General features: G+C 42.9%; 1 protein-coding gene across 1 annotated transcript; it reads right to left on the bottom strand.

Annotated features, from left to right (window-relative positions):
* Positions 1–634: 634 nt before the first annotated feature.
* On the bottom strand, positions 635–17,666 carry LOC307245065 (uncharacterized protein; the record flags this gene model as incomplete). The annotated part of the gene is made up of 15 exons (XM_080020474.1): positions 635–790; positions 872–1,072; positions 1,205–2,252; positions 2,793–2,916; positions 3,013–3,099; positions 3,579–3,741; positions 3,908–4,019; positions 4,794–4,999; positions 8,728–8,810; positions 10,817–10,946; positions 11,747–11,835; positions 12,709–12,862; positions 15,405–15,552; positions 16,794–17,004; positions 17,648–17,666. The coding sequence occupies 15 exons, from the start codon at positions 17,664–17,666 to the stop codon at positions 635–637; spliced, it is 2,931 nt and encodes a 976-aa protein (XP_079876600.1).
* Positions 17,667–18,282: the final 616 nt, after the last annotated feature.

Raw genomic sequence — 18,282 nt, 5'->3', positions numbered from 1 at the left:
TTACATGGACCCCTGGTGATGTGCTCTCTCTCTCGGGGCCCCTGGCACCGTCTGTTAGTAATTATCTTATACAACGGGTACTGTCTTGGGACGCCACACATTCCAAGACACCTAATAGCCCTTTGACCACTGAATCAGTTTATCGAATTTCCTCCAAAGTGAATACTGAATACGTGAACAAATGAGTGGTGAACGATTCCCTCCAATTCAAATAAACAAAGTGAGTCCAGAGAACAATGTGGACGAAGGGAAAGTACGGCGGCTGAGAAACCTGAGAGGGTGTTGTTTTCAGTGCCATCGCACATCACTCCATTGACTTGTTGTGTTTAGTTCTACCTGAAGTCTATTCGGGTCCATTGGAACATAAAGGAATCACTAACTGTATGAACAACAAGTAAAAAAGAAATGGCAAGACAGAAGAGGAGAACAGTATTTTCTATTTTACCAAGCAAGGTTGACACTGAACTGTCAAAAAACGGGCGTGGACATATGTTGCGTTGTGTGGACCATCCCTGGTCCACGATGAAAGATTCACCAAGAGCCTTTTCCTTGGTGAAGTTACCTTTACCGGGTCCGTGGCATATTCCGACAGATGGTTGTTCTTCAACATACTACAAGCCAAATAAGTTAAGTCTCATATTTTACCCGATTGTTGGTTATTGGGGGGCAGGCCGTTGACGGCGTTGGGTTTCACAAACAGGGCGTTGCTCTGCGGGTTGGACTGGTGGTTCAGGATCATCTCATTCAACTTCTGCTGGATGGAGATCAAGTCCCGAGAAGCCTTTGTGATCTGCAGAAGAAAAAATAAACACGTATCAACGGAGGCTCATCACCCGATACCGGAGAGTCGCTAGATGTGAGATGTCATTGCCTCGATGGAGAAAGCCTCCAGCCGCTCGGTGTCCCTCTGCGCGGTCTCCTCCTCGTTGGCCTTCAGGTTCTTCCTGTCCCGGTAGCCTCTGAAGTTGCTCTGGATCTTCAAGGCTGCCTGCTCCTCCTTTAGCTGCTCACTCTCGGCATCCGCCTCTCCTTTGCGCTCTATCTCTACGTCAGTAATGTCCACGCCGTCCAACTCTTCTGGCAACTCCATCTCCTCTTCTGTGTCTTCGCCAAGCACGACTTCCTCTGTCGTCATCCTTTCCTTCCGATCCCTCTCAACATCCGCCTCCCCTTTGAGCTCTATCTCCACGTTGGTGATGTCCACGGCGTCCAACTCTTCCGGCAACTCCGTTTCCTCCTCCGCTGTCTTCTTTTTCTTCCGTTCCCTCTCAGCTTTCAGCTTCTTTCCGTCCCAGTGACTTCTGAAGTTGCTCTGGAGGACGGTGGCGTCCAGGTCCCTCCGGACCCCAGGAGATGGATCCAGCTCTGGTTCAGGTTCTGATGCTGGTTCTTCTTGTTGTTCCGTTCTTGGAGGTTCTGGTGCGACCCCTTTCTCGTTTTTCTTCTTGGGGATCTCTCCTTCTTCGTCTAGCTGTTTAGGGTCCATATGGCCGAGGACGTTACTCCGAAGGATCACGGCTGCCTTGGTTTCCTCTGGATCCCCTGATTGAACATCACTTGAAGGTTCCTGGAGGTCTTTTGATCCTTCGTCTCCGGCCTTCTCTTCCCTGCCGAAGTCCTCTGCCGGCGTTTCCACCTCTTGCCGTGGTCTCGTGGTCACTTTCGGTTTCTGTGACAGGATATTGCCCTCCTCCTCCAACCTCTCTCGGTGACCTCGGAAGTTACTCTGGAGGACGACAGCAGCCTTGACCTGGTCTTCATCTCCGCCCACCCAGTCCTGCTGAGCCTCCCCAGCTTGAGTCCCCTCCCCCGTCATTTCCTCTCCCATCTCCGCAAGCTCGTCACCTCCTTCGTCTTCCTCGGCCACCTGTGTGTGATCGCTGTCCTCGTCCTGATCTGCCTCAAAGGTGTTCTCCTCATCCTCCTCGTCCGCTTCTTGGGTTCTTCTGTTCAATTCCTTATCTTCCTCCTCCATCACTTTCGGCTCTTCCTCCCCGTCTTCCACTTCTGTGATGGCAGGCTCACCTGTATCACTCACAATCGCTGAAGTTGGTGGTGGCTCCAACTCGGCTTCAGCCCCGGTCTTCTTCCATTCCTTTAGCTTCTTTCTGTCTTTGTAGCCTCTGAAGTTACTCTGCAGGACAACAGCAGCCTTGGTTTCCTCCTCCACGCTGCTCTGCCGCTCCGCTTCAAGCTTCTCCAGCTGCTTCTCTTCAGCAGCCATCAACTCTATCTCCTTCGTTTTGGCCTCCCTGAAGATGAAGTCAAGATTGTTTTTTATTAGTGATCACCTTTTGACCATTTACTTTCAGGTGATGATTCGGCAACTCCAACAGGCAAGGTATTTGTGGCCGTTCAACTCTTGTTTTCAGGACCAAAAGAACTGTTATTGATTCTCACTCTTGTGAAGGAATCCACTCTATTGTCCTAGTTGTCTTTTGTCCTAATTAACTTTTATGTGACTCAACACCACTTGAAATTTTACAGTCATTTGTCAATATTTTAGAATGTAGAGGGAAATATATCATTATTATAATATGAGGTTTGTTAAAATTAGTCATAACACCATATACTTGCAATAAACTCCCTGGAAGTCACTATTTAATAAAATAAACTCCAGCCCAGCCCACAGTTTTCCAGGAATGAAAACCAAAATAATCCAATAAATAATACACCAAGGATGAAAACCTGTTGTACAGGTCTGAAGATAAACTCCAGAAATTGAACCCTTTCACAGTTCTTTATGTCTACCTCCAGATTTTGAATAATGGAAAGTGATTTATATCACATACCGCTTCTTTTTTAAGCTCCTCCTCTCTCTGTGACCTCTGTAACAGGCCTGGATCTTGGTCGCAGCCTTGTTCTTCTCGTCTACAAGCTGCTTGCACTTCTTTTTCGCCAGGTAGCCTTGGCACACTGAAGGTCAAAAATCATGGAAAACCAGAGATTATAGCGCTGTGTGACAGTGGGATGGTCCCTTTTGAGGTTTAATAGTTTTAAAACGGTGGAAACCTGCTTGAAACTGGATGATGAAGGCCTCAAGCTTTGCTTTGGCTTTGTCGTCTGCAACTCTCTTCCTCACTTTTTGCCCTCTGTAAGCTAGTGGGTTTGAGCGGAAATGAATACCATCAAAACAAATGGCCAAATAGACAATGAAGCAAAGATGCTTTGAAAAAAGTAAAATCCCCAGAATGTACATTTCAATGTAATAATAGTATGGTGGAGTTCCTAAAATGAAAAACAGCAGCTGTGCAGAAGGCAGCTTGAGCAGCCAAGTGGGTAAATATTTAATTTGCACAATAATTGGATTTCTTGGTGCTTCTGTTAATGTGTTTCCTCTAAGCATGTTGCAAAACTGCCAGTGTGACAAGGAATTTAGACCGCCACATATTGAAATTCATATTTTTATTGATCTGTGAATGAAGAGAGTCAAAATATAATTTTGTTTATAAGAATGTCTAGCATGAACTTTTTCCACCGATAGCTGTAATATCTAGAGAGAGTAAAGAATTATACCTAAGTCTGAATGGTCACCAGGAGGCCAGTGAGCCCTGAATCAGGTTGAGTGTGTCACTGACCGGACTGCAGCACCAGCACACTCTGCTCCCTCCGAGCTAGGGTCCTCTGGTAGCGCTTGGCCCCCAGCCAGCCACGCACGCAGGCCTGGACCAGAACGATCCGCTCCACAGCCCGTTTCACCATCAGGTTCAAGTGCTCCACGTGATGGTACTTGAGGAACACCTGCGGAACCAAGGCTGGTGAGGCTCTCCTATTGGGCAACGACGCTTCTTTTTGCAGTTTTCTGACCGAAAGTAATTTCTCAAGGTCAGAAATGTCCGACAACATTCCATTGTGTTAAACTTATGGCGACAGACTTGATTATAGGTTCCGTGGACCGTGGTCTTACTTTGGTTTTCCCCATGGCCCAGTTCTCCAGCTTGACCCTCTCCAATATAGCCATGCACGTCTCCGGAGTCGCAGCCGGTTCATTGTGTGCATGGAACGCCAGGATGAAGTACCTGGAACACAGGTAGAGACAGTGAGAACAAGGACCTGTACCATTGGACCTGTACCAGTAAGTACCCTATTTAACATATAAACCATATGCACAGTACACATTCTCTGTTCTATCCAGCTCCTAGTTAGTCATGTACAAACAGAAAAGTAACAAAATCCATCTATAGCAAATTTGCCAACATGGTGCTATCGTAGCAGAAAGATTAAATTAACTTTTAATTCATTTGTTTTGGTGGAAGAAACTCATTCACATCCTTAAAGTCAGAGTGAACTCAAAATGCATTGATGTTAGAAAAGAATATATCTCAGCACTGTATATGGCCTCAGCTCAAATGACCAAAGTCATTATGCGAAATAGTAAAAAAAAAAAAAAAAAAAAAAAATCAGCATTAACAAATAAATATATTTTTATTTTGGGTTTGACACTTTGGGTCCTAATGACATTATTGGTCAAATATTAACCATCTATGATTGGTCCTCCCAGATGTCAAAATGTAATTTTGATTAATGCTATTTACATTGAAAGTGACAAGTTGACCACAACCACTTGGACTTAAATCAGTTGATAATAGAATAATAGAATACAATTATGAGAGAATTGGCCACTGTCACTGTAAGTATGTATTACTAATCAAATATAATTAGTCATATTTGTCTCACTGCTCTAAAATACAAAAAAAAAAAAAAATAACAATGACTTGCAGAATCGGACACCAGCTGGTTTGGATCTGAAACACATTGTTCCTTCTCGCATATAACCCTGGTGGCGTCCTGACCTCTTGATGAAGTTGTGGAAGAGGATGCGGTGCGAGTATCCCTGCCGTCGGATCTTGGCCGTCTCCAGGATGCCGGTGTACCTCAGCTGGACCAGAACCTTCTCGCGGTCGAACTTGTTGGCCTGGCGGTCGTTGTTGGGCTTGATGCAGCGCACGAAATGGGGCTGCCCGGCCACCATCTTGGACAGCAGGTCCATCAGGGAATACTGGGGAGGTGTTAGGGGAAAGAAGTACCTCCGTGTTATTCCGATCGATGCGTTAAAACTATGTTGTGTAAAATTCTGCTTCTTGACTTGAAATTCCAAAGATTTGGATTTCCAAATGTTTTGTCTTCTTCCAATATGTCTGAAAATAAGGTGAAATCTGCATAGAATCACTTTTTGACAGAGTTAGTTTCATTACGCACCAAAGTTGTAGTAAATGCCGTTGGTGGAATAAAATCCTAAACTTACTCTGAAGTAGGAAGCCACTGTGTGCGTCCTCATGTTGGTAGTTTCCCTCGGATGGCGCGTGGTTTCTCCAGGTTCACCCTGAACACATACATGGTTATGGTCCTCCAGAAACTATAAGAATAAAATATCAATTTATTATGAATTAAACTACACTGGCTTAAACGACCCTCTATGGATGTTTTAAAGGATAGATTGGCAATTTTTTTATTTAAATGTTGGTTATCATAACTGTGCATAGTACGACCTTGCCTCGCAACACATAGCAACCCTTTACTATGAAAAACTCTGAGCACTCTGCTGCAGCTTCTCACTGTGCTTGAATGCAGTTCAATGGGGCATATGTTTAATACTTAAAAAAAACAAAAATCATCCTAATTCTCCTTTTGGAAAATAGGAAAGTCACAATATAGTTGAACAGTGTTAATGTGTTTTATTTAAGAAATAATAAAAAAAAAAAATTTTTAAGAAATTGTTGCAGTGGCGCCTTTTATTTAATCTTTTGCACTTTTGCCAAATTGACCAGAAAGAGGAAGCTGCGTCGCTTCCTACTGCTAATAGGCGTTAGCCAATGTTACAATGTGGATGCTTAATGGATGTTTAATTTATTTAAAACCAAAACATATAAAAATAATAAATTGTGATATTACTGTTCAAACGTGTTAACAAATACACAAAGACACTTGTGATGATAATGTTACAGGATTTTTTTAAGGCTTAAACGTTTGCCAAATACACAAAGACACTTGTGACGATAACGTCACAGGATTTTTTCAAGGCTTAAACGTTTGCCCCAATGGACTCCATTTAGGCATTGTGAGAAGCTGCAGCAGATTGGTAAGTTTCTCAATAGCAAGGCATTAGGTGAGGTTGTATAAATGGCCTGTGTTGAAAAATAGCGAACATATTGAGTATGAAAGCTTGTGACAGCGACTCGACTGTAACCCAACACAATCTGACTATGACTGAAAACCGTAGAAAGCAAAACGGCAGCTACTGTATATCTTTATGTAAATTTCAGATTTGCGCCGTGTAAGCAAGTGGCATTACCAAAGCATGTCTTTTATGCAAATTTAAAGGTGATGATTCAGTTTTCTGTTTCAAACCCGGGGCCTTATTTCCATGACTATGGTTACCCCGCGTTTCATCAAAAAGCATTTGATCTTTCTTTCTTTTGTGAAAAAAACGCCAATTACCATTTGCATTTGAACTGTGTCATCAAGGGGCACAACAAGCGGGCACTTTTTTTCAGGTGTGAGCAATAATTTCCTAGAAGGCTGCAAAGGAGATGCATAAAACGCATAAACAAAGAGACCCCAGTCCATCTCATTTGACTTAGGCCGAACAATTTCATCCTCAGTGTAATATCTAGGACACATTTAAATTACACATGCGGACGTATGCTAATATCAGACACAGACATTTGGCAACGTTAAAAACTGCTCTACAGAATATGCAAGACTGCGCTAAGACACTAAGAAACGACACTACCGGACAGGGTCACAGGCCGCCATGGAAATGCTAGGAAGGGAGGGATGGATCCTTTGATGCACTCCCTCAGAAAACCTTGTAAATTATGCAGATGAATGGAAAAACATTTGTGAAATCATCAAAAAATAATTTGTCGCCAAACATCAGTTACATTACACCTGCAGTTTTTTTATGCAAGAAAAATAACAACCCACCAAACCCCCTCTTGTCATGTGTGTGTGTGCTGCACAGAGCCTGCAGCGGCCTCCCGCTGGCGCACAGATTATTAAGTTTGCCACACATGGATAACTGTGATCAGACGAAAAACAAGAGCAATTTCACTCAGCCGAAGAGGTCCAAGTGGGCCGCTTGGGGCCAACAACGCCGCCTGCCGGAGCCGACACGGTCCACGGAGAGCTTGGTGTCCTGGCTTTCTCCTCCCGTATATTTTATGAGTGCAGAGGTTCACTCTGGTAAGGTCTGGTAAACTGCAGTGCTGTCACGTGATCTGCGCACTCCGTCAGTTTGGGCATACGCGCAAGGATTTATACCTCTGTGCGTTGTGGCTGCATCTCGGTGAGATGGTCACTGTCGATCACAAACTCGATCCACGATACTAGATGAAACACGAACAACGCCATGTTGGAACCGCCCCGAATACAAATCTTATTGAGATATTGAGTCTGTGGGTTCGTCAGATCCATGACATCCATGAAAGTCTGATGTCAGTCCCATCTGCATGTGCCGCCATCTTGGCAAGGACCTGGTTGTTGACCAATCAATAGGCTTCAATGCTTTCATGTGACCTGTGTGAGCAACCATTTGTGCATGCGTTCGGGTTACGCAGATGACAAAAAATATAGTTTTTTACTAAATTGTTCCACAATAAAGGAACCGATCTGAATCAAACGTGGACGACCGCATGTTGGGACCGCCCCGAAAACACATTTTGTTCATGTCGTCTGTGAGTGCAGCAGATCCATGACATCCACAGACTACTGACGTCAGTTTTTCTTTAACAATATAAAAAAAAAAACATATACAGTGAACTAGAACTATTCCAACTGCAGTGTAAACAGAAACTGTTGAACTCAAATCTACACAAGAAGTCAAGCCACGGTTCATTCGACACAACGCACAAACAAAAGGAAGAAGCAGAAAATAAGACAAAACACTGACACTGTGTTCATTACCTCACTGACTGATAAAGAACTGTACAACATGAGCACTCCCCACTTTATGGGAATCAAGGAGAGAGAGAGGGAGAGAGAGAGAGAGAGAGAAAAAATGAGAGAGGGAAGTGGGAGACAAGACAACAAAAGATGAATAAATCCATGACAGAAAAAAAGGAAGTAGGAGAGAAGAAAATAAAGAAATGAAGGGAGACAGAAAGGAAGAATAAACCAAGGAAATTAAGACAGAACAAACAAGAAAACAAGAGGGGGAAGAAAGAGAGGGAGAAATGCAGATTAAAAAAGGAAATGAAAGAAATTGATGGAAGAGATGAAAAGGAAGAGATGATAAAGAGAAATAAATGCAAAGAAGGACATTGAATATATACAGTGAATTAGAGAATAAAAGAAAGGAAATGAGGAATAGAGAAAGCAAATAGAAGGAAGTAAGGAAAGAAAAGAGAACAACAATGAAAAGAAGGTAAGAAACAAACAGTTCTGATTGACTGGCGGTGAATAAAGTTTAGAGAAAATCAAATCAGGAGTTTTATCGTAATGAAAAACATGAGGTTCATAAAAAAAACACCCAATGTGCCAACACTGAGAAGGGAGGGATGGAGGAGGGAGGGATAGAGGAGGAGGTGGAGGAGGAGGAGGAGGAGGGGGAGGAGGAGAATGAGGAGGAGGAAGAGGAGGAGGAGGAGGAGGAAGAGGAGGAGGTGTAAGAGAAGGGAGGGATGGAGAAGGTGGACAAGAAGGAGGAGGAGGAGGAGGTGGAGGAGGAAGGAAGCGGGAGAGAAGGAGGAAGAAGAGGAGGAGGAGGAGAGGGAAGTGGGGATATACCTTGGTGAAGTTGATGGTGCGTGTCGGCGTGCACGGCATGCGCATGGTGTTCACTCCCTTCCCCTTGGTGTGGGCCAGGTTTCCTGTGGAACAAACCATGACAGATGCATAAGAATCTGCAGAGCTACACACCTGGGCATAAATAGGATAATAATAATAACAACAACAACAGCAACAATACAAATGATACTCCTACTACTACTAACAATAATATTAATAACTTTTATTTGTATAGCACCTTTCATACAAGACAACTCAAGGTGCTTTACATTAAAAGGCCATCAAATAGTTACAATAACAAGATCAATGAATTTACAAAGTAGCATAGGGGATGGTAGCTCAGGAGGTAGAGCTGGTGGTCTAGTCATCTAAAAGTTGCTGGTTGGATCCCAGGCTCCTCCTGCTAGCATGCTGTAGTGTCCTTGAGCAAGACACTTAACCCCTCATTGCTCCTGATGGCTGCGTCTGTCGGTGTTTGAACAATTGTAAGTCGCTTTGGATAAAAGCGTCTGCTAAATGTACTGTAATGTAAACATCAGGAACAGGGTGAGGAAAAAGCCAATAAAATATAGAAAATTGCATGTAAAAGAAAAATGTAAAAAAAAAAGGTCAGTTATTCATACTTAAAATAAATGGATTTTAATACTAATTCCATTTTGTGTACCACATTGCTGAGTATACTGCTCCAAAATAACAGATCTGTCGAGATTTAAAAAACAAAATCCCTTTTAAAGCTACACCAAGCAAAAGTCAAGTCAAACATCAAGTCAAAAATCTGAATTTGTTTGCGAATCATAATTTCCTTGAAATTCGCTGAATGAATGTGTAGAATAAAGTATGTAAAATAACTGGGCGCAACATTACTTTTGGCTCATTGATACCATAAATATTAACTATTTTGCTACCAAACATTTTTTTGTACTTGATCCAAATTTCCACCAAATTGTGGAAACAAACCAATTCTTTGTATGTGATCCCAATTTTTAATGAATATTACAATTGTACACAATTCTTTTGTAGAAATAGCAAGGCAGGCCAAGAGCACCAGAGGCTGAGGGAGGGAGGTTTTAAGGCAACATTAGAAAGTGATTATGTGATTTTTGGCTCGGTGACTCAGTTGTGACGGACTTAGCAGCGTCCTCTGCCAATAACAGTTACTCAGGCTGTGAGGGCCAGCATTTCACAATAAGAGCCTGGCAGCCGAGACGAGAAAACCATGCTGGTTTGGTGAGTAACAGTGTCTTATTCTGTTTTTAGTTGTAATAGAGACTGTACTGTATTTTAAGCCTTTAAAAGAGTTGCAATTAATAAATCGAAGAGGCTGCAAAATCCAAATTTTTATATTTTTGTGGGTCTATGTTCCATGACTGCAGTTTCAGCCACAGGGAAAGTTTCACACTTCCAGACGTTCCAACAAATATCTCTCGCCTTGGCATTCAGTTTGTTGACGCTCCTTCCTTTCTAAACCGCGTTGACAAATTCCGACCCGGCTGTATCTTAGCTCCTCCCAAGATCATGGGTCCATCCCTCCCCGATTGGTCCCTGACTTTTGGCATCCAACGCTGCATTCCATTGGACATCAGAAGTCATTAGTTCTAAGTCTGTATTTCTGGGTCAGTCATAGTTTAGATCAAGGTTAGGGATGTTTCCAAATTAAAACCCATGAAAAGGGAACTGTGGATCCGCAGCAGCTGAGCGGCCCCAGGCTGGGAGCCTGCACCGCCTGTGTGCAACGGCGGCTTGACCACACCGCCTTGGTCTGCCACAGGAACTTTGTGCACGTTTTAATGTATGCACTAGCTATCGCCATGACCACCGGTCTGATATCTCGATAAACTTGGACTGGAGCGCTCTGGCCCGAAATTCAGACTTGGAATTCCAGCTCGAATGGCTGTTCCTTTGCACTTTTCCAAGTGGGCGATCACATTTTTCCTAGTTCTGAATAAACAGCTACTGCGGTTTGGACCCAGTGGACTGGGAGCTTCAGGGAAAGGAGAATGTTTGGTTTATGTTTAAATTTCACTGTTGACAAAGGAAGAATTTTTAGGATATGATTTTGGATGAAAAAGGGAGCAGGGTGCAGTTTTACCTGTTTTGGTGAGTGGATGTGTGACCAGTTTGCGAATCAGTTCATTCTCTGAGGATCTCAGCAGGAGAATGATGTCGGCTGGCAGCATGTCTCTGTTCTTAGCCAAGAAACCTCCAGCATTATAAATTACCTGAAAAAAGGAAGAAAAAATGTATAGAAAGGCCCAATATACACAGCCAAAAAATATCAATGGAAAAAAAAAGAAAATAAATACAGTTAGAAAAATATATAGTGAGTAAATTTAACTTGATGGAATGTCTTCAAAATTCTTGTGATTGTTTTTTAAAACAGTCGACAAAGGTGTAGGAAATATGTGTTGAATAGAGCTGTGACAATAAATCGATTAATCAATTAGTTGCCAGTTATCAAATTAATCGGCAACTATTTTGATAATCGATTAGTCGTTTAGAGCCAGTTTTTAAGAACAAAAAATTCCAGGTTCCAGATTCTTAAATGTGAATATTTTTTTCGTTCTTTTGTCCGGTATGACAGTAAACTGAATATCTTTGGGTGGACAAAACAAGACATTTGGAAAACAATGATCAACATTTTTAAATCCTTAAAAATGACATTTTACGTACGAAACAACTAATCGATTAATCGAGAAAATAATCAACAGATTAATCGATAATGAAAATAATCCTTGGTTGCAGCTCTAGTCTTGAAATATCATCTTCCAGATTAAAAACAATCAAATGTCTTTTATTCTGTTTAAAAAGTTAATTATTTTGGCTTAAAGTAAGCCCTAGTATAGTCTCAAATCCAGCTGAATAATCTTATACAAATATACATACATATACCACCAGTAATTGTTTCTAAAAATGAAATAAAACTCTTTTGTTTATTTTCTGTTTAAGAATATATAGGAATCTTCTCCAGGTTGTAAGATATGAAATGAACCCCTGGGTCACAAAAGGAGGAATGGCTCACCTTTCCGGCGTAGTGGTGGATTCCAAAGCCAAGGTCCATCCTCTTTGGTCTCCAGAAGTTTTTGGATTTAAGGTTATCTTGAAATTTCTCTAAAAAAAAAAAAAAAATCATGTGTCATGACAAATGGCATTCCCTTCCGCACGTACCACCATGCATTTCTAAGTGCAATTCTAATCTCATATCCACTTTTGAAGACCGTCCTGACCCAACAGTAGTTGAGGGCATAGGACGTTGTAAAAAAAATTGTAATTTCTACACCTTGGATTCCACCTGTCATCGCTGTCATGTGTTTTTTATTAATCGTGCAACAAGGTGATGTTGTTGCTACGGACATATTTTCTGGTCACCACCCTCAAACTGCGCCGCATGACCATGAAAAAAAGACTTGCTTCAACTGCCATCGCATTCGTTCGATGTTGCAATATAAAGCCAATAAAATGTTAAAATGTAAAAAAGGTAACGAAAACCTTCAAATGACGTAACGGCTCAACGTTCCAACACTGAGGTGATGCTAAACAACTGATAAAACAACCTCTTCAGGACCACCACCACCGGCACAGCTCCACTGGGGTGAACAGTCAGAAGACATGCTGGGAGGCTGGAGCCACCCGATGGTGCACCATCCCTTCAGCATCCACATCAGGGTTCATCAGAGGCTTTAAATACTGCACCGTTAAGGCAACAGGAAGCCCGGTCTATGCCAAGCTCATGCCTGTCACTACCTGTTGCTCCCCACTTCAGAGACCGAAGACGAGACAGCGCCGGAGTTGCTGGAGCGCCTGTGACCACCTGGGGAAACTTCACCCTCACCATTCACTCACTTGGAGCACCAAGCCTCCACCCACACCCACCACATTGTGAGAGGAATAAAGAACTCACGGGGACTAGTCGGTTCCAAAAGAAACACGATTTTGAGGCTTTCAGTTCCTGTCATTTGTCGACTTGAAGTGGGGGCGCCCTACCTACGAGGGTCTGGTCGGTGGCCTGAGGGAAGCTACTCTCCTCGTCCAGCAGGGCCAGCATCCCCATGGGCTTCTGCAAGAACAGGTCCAGCAGAGGGCGGTTGTCCTCGTACTCAATCATCCTGGCGTCCACCTCTTCGTTCAGGTACTCGTCCTGCAGCAGAGTGAGGTTGTCATACATTTTCACCACATTATTAAATAAATATTGGTTAAATAATGGTTAAATATTTTTAAATGGAAGAGACACTGCCTGTCTAGAGCCAGTGTTTGGTTTGTCCGTTCTGGGACAAACTAACATGACAGCGCAAATGGCATCCTCCGTGAAGCGTACTGCTCCCTATGTAGATAAAAACGGCTCATACTAAAGTAACACCAACACAACGATTATTATTTTCACGGGGTTATACAGTAATTTAAATATACTTTATTATATTATTGAACTTCATTTCTGCCAAGTCTGTTTTGTTAATTCTACACACTGCACCTTTAAAGGGTGACTATTTGGTTTTAATATCGGTTATTTTTTCTATTCTTTTTTACTTAAATCTTGTCATATTTTTTATGATTTTTTATTCTTTGTGGAGGTTTTTGTTGTTAAAACAACTTGCATTCAGGAAAAGAGAAGTTGCTAGAATGAGATCAACTTTAAATAAAATACTTTTGAGGATCCATTTTTTTCCAACTCACTCCTCAGTGCTGAAATAATTATTTTTTGATTATTATTTATATATATATATATATATATATATATATAGTTTGTGCAGGAACAAGTCGTGAGTTATTCAAAATAAACTTTCTTCCCCTCCAGATTCCCCGGAGCCCCAGGGCAGCGTCACACTCTATGGGGGAATCAGGCTCTTCACTGTTTCTGAAAGGCCTGAGCGGGAGTCAGCGCGGTTACAGGCAAGATATATAAAACAGACAGAATAATACGACACAAACAGCATTGTGGTCCTGTGCCCCAACATTACCTGAATACATAGATCATACAACATACATGGAGATACACGACATGATCACAGCATTTGCAGGTATCACCAAATTCTATTTAAAAAGGTTTTTAAATACCAGCTTAAGATACCATTTTTTAATACCAGTTTAAGATACATTTAAGACAAGTTTTGTATTGAATGTTAACTATATGAACCCATATTATGTTTTTAGATTTTTTGGGGGAAATCTATTGTTTATGTTTATTGTGGTGGAAAGAAAGTTAAACAAATTTGAGTTAGTTCTGGGCCGAAGTAACTCAAAATTTCCCTTTTTTTCCCTTGGGTCTGAAATAAGACCAGTATGTTAAAAGTTAAATTTTAAACTTTTCAATATAAGTTTTGTTTTTGCCTAATTCACTTGTTTTTTTGTATGTGGTTTCCAATGACCCTGCTCACATATGAAATATCGACATGAATTTCTGTACATATACATAGACAACATGAAGAGAGCGGAAAATTGGAATATGGATTTCGATTTAACAACAAGTTTAAGAAGTAATGAAAAATCCACCATTCCTGAAAAAAAAAAACCTGATTCTAATCCTAGAAAATCCAGAGTGTCATATTCAGGCCTGTCTCCAAAGAAGCTGTGTGAAAGAGCGTTTGAGGAGCCACTCCCTACATCCCCTCCTCTCACAGGTGAGTTACTGTGTACGAGGCAGTTTGATGGATATCACCCACTTGGCGTGTTACGACCCTCTTCGTGCCTCCACATACTGTACATCGTGGGCGCAAACGACTGTATTTCTGGGACCCCTGCCAACAGGGCCCCGGATCGCAGTTCATGTCCCGCGCTGACTGTCTCCGGCTCCTAATTGACCCTCGTTGGCCATGATATATAGGGTCTCTCCACGGGCAGGACTAAATCATGTAACATTAGAAAAGCGCTCCATTGCCTCTGAGGCGGAGCGCGCCCGGGAGACCACGTCCCTGTAGAACCACCTCGCACCACCCCGCCCCCCTCTGCTTCACCTGCCCCACACACACAAACCGTCCTCCCCCACCCATAAACAGAAAGATGGCTGCGGTAAATTTTAACCTTGCCAACTCTGTGAAACCGCCAGGTGACAAATGACGTGTTATCTCCATTTACATGGAAATTAGGTAATGCCAAGGGGAAAAGTGGATGGAAAGTGTTTTCTAGGGATGAGTGTGTGTGTGTGTGTGTGTGTGTGTGTGTGTGTGTGTGTGTGTAGGGCAGCCCAGCCTCATAAGGCCATCACCAAAATGGGTCAAAATGAAAAATGCCCCAAAAAAATGTTTCATTCTTTTAGAGTGGTATTTAATCACATTTACTTATGATGGGAACTGATGCTGGAATCCTCTACTTCTACTCTACCTCTAATTTACCTCCATTCTACCTCTACTGTACTCTACCTCACCTCCATTCTACCTCTTCTCTACCACTAAGATACTCGTCCTCTACTCCAATCTCCCTCTACTCTACATCCACTGTACTCTATCTCTACTCTACTGCTACTTCTACTCTACATCCACTCTACACCGCTTTACTCTACCTCTACTCAGCCTCTACTCTAGTCAACCTCTAACCTCTACTCTACCTCCCTCTACTCTACACCTACTCTACCTCTACTATCAGGAACTCATTAACATTTTGGCGAAAATATACAATTTGATTTGTCAAATTTTGTCTATTACATTTATCTGTTCTTTTTTCAAAGCCCTCTGCGATCTGGGCTGTACCTGCTCCCAGGCGAAAATGTGCTGATTGAAGTAAAACTGAATCTGCTCATTGGCAATGTTGATGCACAGCTGCTCGAAGGAGTTCCTCTTGAAGTTCTCAAAGCCGAAGATGTCCAGGATGCCAATGTTCAGGCCCTTGTCATCCTCCCTGTCGGGGAGAAAAGTTAAGTGTTGGACACATTCTAAAACCACCTTAACCACCACTCCGACCAACCTGGACCTGATAATGACCACTTCCCTTCCCTCCTGGAGGCATCTACCTACAGCGCTATGCACCAGCAAAATATACTGGTACTCATACTGTCTATAATACTAACCTTGAATACCAAAGATGTACATGAAAATATGATTTGTTATGTTATATTATCATTGTTGCCCACTCGGCATCCACTGCAGTCTGGTCATCCTGAAAGGGGGATTCCTCCTTCAGTGGCCCCTTCTTGAGGTTTCTTCCTTTTTTCCCCGAGGGATTTTTTGGGAGTTTTTCCTTTCCTGGATGAGGTTAAGACTAGGGGATGCCGTTGGTGTGCAAAACCCTTTGAGGCTCTCAGTGGAGTCACTAGAGGGGTATGATAACACCATCAGGGGGGGTGACACCACAGCCGGTGAAACGTGCGTCCTGTCCACCCAATCAAAGTTAAACGTGCTATCCCTCCATGCTCTGCTGCGCGATCGAAGCAGAATGCAAAATGTGCAGTGATCAGAGTGCAACCATGCGTAACAGGGATACTTTCTCAGCTGCTGTCTTACCTACCACCGTGTACAGGGGCCAAAGCTAATATAAAAATAATGTGATACTGTTTAAAATGATAAGGTACTGCAATAGAACCTCAGGTAGATTTTAGTACAGTGTAGACTTCTGTTCTGTTTTTACAGAAATTTTTGGGCATAACTCAAACTTTTATGCATTGTTTTTCAAGATTATTTTTCAAAATCCTCCCTTCCCTTTCAAACAGTGTCCTTGAGAAGAGGCCAGAGCCTCTCATGGCCTCACAGCCACACACACACACACATACACATACCCACACACACACACACACACACACACACACACACACACACACACACACACACACACACACACACACACACCCCCACACACACACACACACACACACACACACACACACACACACATACCCACACACACACACACACACACACACACACACACACACACACACACACACACACACACACACACCCCACACACACACACACACACACACACACACACACACACACACACACACACACACACACCCCCACACACACACACCCCCACACACACACACACACACACACACACACACACACACACACACACACACACACACACACACACACACACACGCAAACACCTCACACACACACACACAGTTGTCTCACCCCAGGTGGCTGTTGACCCGCAGCAGGGTGTTGATGCGGTTGACGATCCAGCTGAAGAGGCGTCCGTACAGTGCCTTGCTCATGGCATCCCTCACCTCTGTGGCCTTCTCCACTGTGTTGGGCCGGACGATGGTCTCGCCGCGGGCCACCACACAGTGCGACGTCAGCGCCTCCTGGAGCTCATCCGAGCGGATGCACAGCAGCGACGACACTTGGGGGTCAACAGCGGTGGTCACAAAGTGGGTTTTGGGAACTGGAATTTGGGAACCCTGAGATACTACAGTAGTACAGTGATGTGACCGTTTCTCATGTAATCACACAAAAATCATTGTCAATTGTCAATATTTTTATCACCATTAATTCATAATTTATTAATCATTTGTAGTTTATTAGGATCTACAATGATCAATTAGAAAAGGAGTATTTTTGTGATCACAGTAATTAGTGCAAATTCAAACAACCCATGCATGTATGTTGGCCTGGTATGTTGATGACAGTAATTTACACAGCCAAACTTGATCTACCTCTAATTCAATATTCTCTTCAGTTTGATTTCAACATCCTACAAGATTTGCTGTCACATAACAAATTATGGCTCAACAAAAAAAAGTCCTATATTATGATCTTTGGTACCAGACCGAAACTTAAATCAAAACCTTGTTCTTGTATAATAACTACTGCTGACAACACTCTTTTGCATAAAGTCGATAATATTAAATATCTTTGTGTACGGCTTGGTTCCAAGCTCTTATTCAAATATCACATTGACCATGTCTTACGTAAGGTCAACTTCGGCATCGATCTGGAAACTGCTTTAGCAGCAGTGCTCGTAAGAAACTTGCCTCTCAACTTACACTTCCGATTCTTGACCATTGTGATATTTTCCATCAAAGTCATACCTTGCTCCGCTTAACACAGCATATCATAGACTCTGCCCATCACTGTACAATGCATGATGCACTTAAATGGCCATCCCTTATTCACTGGCTTCAACTCATATTTAAATGTGTTAATTTCAATTATCCTCCCTATTTACAACAGTATCTTGTGCCATTCATCTCAAATGATCACATTAGGCACTCTGCTCAGCTCTATTTCTCTGTCACTAATGCTAAGAAAACAGAACCAAGATCCAATACTGCTCAACCCTCATTGGCAATCAGTAAAGCCACCCCAGAATGTTGTTCTCCACAATAAACCGGCTGCTCCGACCCCTGATACCCCTCAATCCCCCGTCCCCTCTGACCACTGCTCCATGTTCAAGGAGTTTTTTCATGCCAAAGTGGACACCATATACCAGCATCTCCAATCACCTGCCCTCCCACACACACCCCAACCACAGGGTGCTGCACCCCCAGCTGCCAGCCCACCCCAGTGCTGTCTCTCCTCCTTCTCCCCTGTGGACGTGCCACAAATTATAATGCTGGTCACCAAGGCCAAGGCATCCACCTGCTCTCTGGACCCCATGCCCACAGCCCTGGTCAAGGCT

Source organism: Zeus faber (genome assembly GCF_960531495.2).
Source record: "Zeus faber genome assembly, chromosome: 19".
NCBI lineage: Eukaryota > Metazoa > Chordata > Actinopteri > Zeiformes > Zeidae > Zeus > Zeus faber.
Note: the sequence above shows the minus strand (reverse complement) of the source record. Positions and strands in the feature narration are given on the sequence as shown.